Source organism: Belonocnema kinseyi, chromosome 1, assembly GCF_010883055.1.
Source record: "Belonocnema kinseyi isolate 2016_QV_RU_SX_M_011 chromosome 1, B_treatae_v1, whole genome shotgun sequence".
In the NCBI taxonomy this organism is placed as follows: domain Eukaryota; kingdom Metazoa; phylum Arthropoda; class Insecta; order Hymenoptera; family Cynipidae; genus Belonocnema; species Belonocnema kinseyi.
In genome coordinates, this window is record NC_046657.1 from 95,675,664 (window position 1) to 95,681,112 (window position 5,449).

Below are 5,449 nucleotides of genomic sequence, written 5' to 3' on the forward strand. Positions count from 1 at the left end.
AAACAATCTCAATAAAAATTATTGCTGATATCAAAATTTAAATAGTTAGATCATTTTCAAAATTAAAAAAAAATTGTTTTAAAGAGTTTTAGAAACTTTTGATAAAGTGTATGGTACATGACAATGACAAAAAGGCTTGAAAATTATTTTAATGACATTTTGGATTTCGATAAAAATAAAAAAAGTTATATTCTTTTCAGCATTTTCAATAAACATTTTCAAAAAATAGAAGAAACTTCTTTTTGATTCATTAACAAATCTCAACAAAACATGTTTATTTACATTTAAATACATTTCAGAACTATCCTAATGGAATTTTTCGATTAGATTAAAAATAAAAAATTTTGACAATTTCCAAAATTATGAAATTTTTGTTTTTAAGAGATCCGTAAGTTTTGATCGTGATTTTTAGTAGATTCCAACAAGCTTTACAAATTATCATAATTCTATTTTTCAATTGGACCCAAATTAAAAATGTTCTAGATAATTGATAATCAAGCAGATTAGTTACATTGGAATATTTCTAAAACGCAGTGATATGATTTTCAATATCTTTACTCAAACTAACTAGACATTTTTGTGGAGTTGACTTAGAACCAAGCAATGAACGAACGGAATCAGTTCGGGAATCAGTTTGGTAAATTAAATAAAAAACTCATATTTTTTATTAACACTGTCTTATAAGATATACCTTATAACCTAATTGCCGAGCGCGAAGTGCGATTGTAGCAATGAGAATGTGATCGTCAAAGCCACCGGTGTTTTAGGAACCGTCTTTAAAAATAAATTAAAAAACTATTTCTGTTAAAATTTATGACTGCAGTCTATCAGGCGTTTAAATCGCAGTTTTCATCGGACATATTTTTCGTATCAAAATAATTGAGTATTTTTTAATTCACTGGCGCGGGCGACATGTGGCTATTTGTGCGACTAGTGACAGGGATTTGTGAGAATTTACCCACCTCCAGGGATTGTCTATAATTTTGCTATACTAATTTTCCAGTTAGAGGCCTTCAAAAAAAGTTAACGATTTTCTGGATATCTTTATACCACTCATAACCCTCGTGTGACGCACCAGAGTTATTCGTTGACCCCCCCCCTCCCCAGGCACTACGTTACTTTGTTCACAAAAGTTAAGTAATTTTTTAAGAAACAATTTTTATAAATATTTTTTTGATTTTTCAAATTAATAATTATGAATCTTTTCCGAAATAATGAATATTTTAAAATGTCCTGGGGCTAATTTTAAACATGAATTCACTCAAAATATCCATGACGTATCAAGAAAGTTGTATTCTGTTTCCCCTGCGATTCAGTTAGTCTGAACGTCTGAACTATATACGATTCTCACACTCATAATTTCTAATTCGACTTTGGCTGCAACCAGGGAAAGATATTATTACTATTTTGCCAATATCTTCGTAAAGATTGAAAAAATCACTTTATTTTGTGATAATTCGGTACAGAACTGAATCATATTTCATGTTATTTTGCGGGGGGAAAAACTTAATTTATAGATTATCAAACATAGAATATTCTACTTTATGCAAATTTATATAAAAATATATATCTTGGATGTGCAACGTAGAACATCACAGACTTTTTAAAATAATGGTGACAGAATAGATAGTTATTATTTAGTGATTGTGAATTCTCTTTTGTTGAAGCTCTTTCATTATTACTTTAATGTTTGTTCTTTATTTTGCATTAATTTTTATTCTTATTTACCTTAAAAAATGTATAACTTCAATAAATGTATATTATTACAGTTCATAATACGCACTGATATTGAAGCAGACGTATTTTTACTGTCTTTTTTATATCATTTAAAAAACTGAGCATCCTATAAAAAACAAAACAATTTTGTTATGAAACATTTTATTGCATCTTATTTTCCATGAATTTAATTTGATTATTTTCAATGTTATGTTATGTATTTTTGTAACATAAATTAATTTTAAAAATTTTAGATTTTTTTTTTGAATAACAACTTTGGTCTCTTCATTTTTTTTCGTAACTTGCAGTTTGACCAAAAAATAGAATTTGTTATTATTTTTTTCGTGGTTAAGCTGATATAAACACTGTATATAGATAAAAACGACAGACAAAAATACAATATCTTAAGAGTTGCTTCATAGAAATATACAATAGTTAGTTTTCACATAAAACTAATAATAATATTTTTTTTCTCGTAAAAAATCCTTCTGTCGCACTGGAAATGTTATTCTTGCGGGCTGTGTTATTTTTATTATATTTTTATTTTGAATCATATTAATTATATACTTATTGTATATAAACATTCAATATGTATATCTAAGTCTACTTGAGATAACGATTTGAGATTGAAATTTGTTTTTTTCGTCAAAAACCCTGTCGAAATTCATAATAACTGTAAGTCGGTTTTAATAATGTCATCATTTTTTATGTATACACAAATAGAAATATGCAAGAATCGAGATATGGATTTAAAAATTTTGATTCATTTTCTCGCAGAAAATTCAATCGGAATCTGCGCTAAAATTGTCTTGCGCAAGTTACCGTGTATTATAAAGTATACCTGTATTAAATATTTCGGTAATAATAATTCCAATTTCGACTTCGGATTGTGATAACTTGTTCGTATAAATAACACAAACGCTAATTCACGTGGCTCATTATTTTAAACCCAGATAAGAAAACCGAGGTTATATATAACAGATACTCAGTGTAGTGCTGAAAGTCGAAAGTTTGCAAGGTTTGAATTTTACGACGGTGGAACTTTTTTCCGACGTCAGATTGTTAATTATTCAGTATCCACATCAGTAATGGATAACGAAAGAGCGTTTCTTTTAAGAAGCAATTCTGATATTTCACCAGGAATCATAGGGAAGAGGCACCTTCAAATATTCCTATTGTTCCTGGGGATGACCATCTCTTATGGATTACGAGTCAGCATGTCAGTGGCGATAGTCGCCATGACTGATAATTCTACTACTGCCAATCCGAACTTTGAGGTATGGAACTGCGAACTCTATAGTCTATAGCAACAGAAAACAAAAGTTATTTAAATATTCTATTGGTAATGATTTCTCTGCCGTGTACAAGTGGGGAAGTCAGCTTTTTGTAAATCAATCATAAATTTGGTTGGTGAATGATTTTAAGCCACTCTTATGGGTCCCCAAAAGAGAACCCCATAAGTGCCAAATTTGAATTTTACGTAATATTACAATTTATTAACGTTTTTTGAAATATTTTGTTAATATATAATAAATAATTGGCTATTTAAAAATACTGAGTTATATTTTAATTAATTTTTTAATTTCATGAGTTCTTTAATCAGATAATGATAAAATAATTTGTTGAAATCATTTCACAATTATTGAAATAATAAGTGTTTATTCAAGTATATATGTTTCCTAAAAAAAAGCAGGAGAAACATTTTATTCACCAAGTTTTCGACAGATCATAATACTTGAAAGTAATAATTGGCTTTGTAATGATAATTGCAATTTTTTAACAAATCAAAATTTGTTATACAATTAATAACCATAATCTTAATTTTTTTAATTGAAGGAATTTTATAACGGCGTGATATTCCAATTTTTCCATTCGCAGCATATACGAGACAAACACTCACTTTCAAAGGCTGTCAGAAACAAACTAATCGGTAGATAATTGACATCAAAGTTTGCTCTTTCTACTTCTTTCACTTCAAGTTACTGGAAAATTATTGAAATGTGGCTAAACTGTTGCTCTTTCTTTGTTAGGTCGGACACGTTTCAATTCACCCTCGTAAAAGGTTTTTCCGGCTTTTTTGACAAGCACGCATTATTTAAATAATTGTAAAATTAATCAAACACATTGTTTAATTGTTATCATTGATTAAAGAACTCTTAAAGATTAGAAAATTTGTTCATTTTGCGACTTACCCGAAACAAAAAAAAGTTTAAATAATATATTTATTTAAACAATTTGAACGAGTTTAAACATTTAAGAGTATTTTTAGAAAACAAAATAGTATTTTAAAATATTTCAATTTTCAAAAAATCGCAAAAATAAAATATTAAAAAATTAAATTATTTAAATTATTTAAATTTGTTTAAATATTTAAGACTTTTATTGAAAAATAAATTAGTATTTAAAATATTAAAATATATTGAATATTTGGTGCCATCAAATGTTTCTCCTTCTTTTTTCAGATAAACTATATACTTGAACAAACACGCATTATTTAACTTACCTGAAACAAAAAATGTTTAAACAATTGAAAATTAGTGAACATATGACTTAGTATTCTTAAATTATCGATTAAGGATTATTTATAAAAAAAGCATTAATAAATTGCAATATTGCGTAAAATTCAAATTTACCACTTATTGGGGTTTTCATTTTGGGGACCCATAAGATTGACTTAAAGTCATCCACAGTCAAAATTTTTCATGGATACTGATTCTTTAACGAATTTTAAACAACATACTGCAACACCTAATTATTTATAACATTGAACTAATTTATTTATAACATTAAATATTTAACTATTTCGCTCAAATTTGTGAGATTTTTTTCGAGTCATTTTTTAAAATTTGAGGGGGAAGGGTGAAACAAAAGATGTTCGAAAAGTTTAGGATACTTTGAAATTGTTTAAATCATTTTTTTATCCTATAAATCGTGAAAAGTTATTATTCTCTTAAATTAATGTCAGAGGTAATTAATTTTAAGAGTGATATTGTTTGTGAAAGGCAGTTTGAAATTATTTAAATAATAAATAAGACATGCTCCTTTTCATAGGAAAGCTGGAGAATATTCTAGTTTAAAAAAATAATTAATGTTTAAATAAATAGGGTATAAGTTCTGAAATAAGAAAACATTAAATATTAAGGGATACAGTGTAAACTATGAAAACAAAGAACAAGCAATTTCTCCACCTTTCCTGTGAAAATTCTCAAGAGACTAATGATTAATTATTAATTGCATTATTGATTTTAAAAAGTAGTAAATTTGTTAGATTCACAGGGGAAAAATGGTTTAAACCAATGAAAATTGTTTAAATAATTGCACAAATATATTAAGTTAGAAATATTATTATTTAAATTCATTAACTGTATTATTAATCCCGAAAAATGATAACTTTCCATGATTTAAAGGCGAAACAAAAATTGTTTGAACAATTCAAAATTTATTAGAAAATACTTTTAAACTTGTCACTTATCGAATAAAAATAATGGATGTTGAAAAAGTTCCAAAAATGTCGTCTTTATCATGAATTTTACATAAAAATGGCATTTGGCATTGTTTGGAGCATTTTTTGAACACAATACAATGGTTGGGGGGGGGAGTAAAAATGATTGGGCGGAAATTATTCTTTTCAAAACCCCGTGCTAATTTCTAAGGCCCAGGGCACGGATTAATGTTAAGCGATTTAAAAAAAATTGGGAATTTACTTTTCCGGAAACGGACAAATGGCGGGAGT

General features: G+C 27.2%; 1 protein-coding gene across 1 annotated transcript in view; it reads left to right on the forward strand.

Moving 5' to 3' along the window:
* LOC117173300 (putative inorganic phosphate cotransporter) overlaps nucleotides 1–5,449 on the forward strand; it is a 48,431-nt gene that overhangs the window by 7,826 nt on the left and 35,156 nt on the right. Inside the window, exon 2 of the mRNA XM_033361788.1 lies at nucleotides 2,857–2,993. Within this exon, the coding sequence (XP_033217679.1) occupies nucleotides 2,857–2,993 (137 nt within the window). The remainder of the gene's footprint in view (nucleotides 1–2,856; nucleotides 2,994–5,449) is intronic.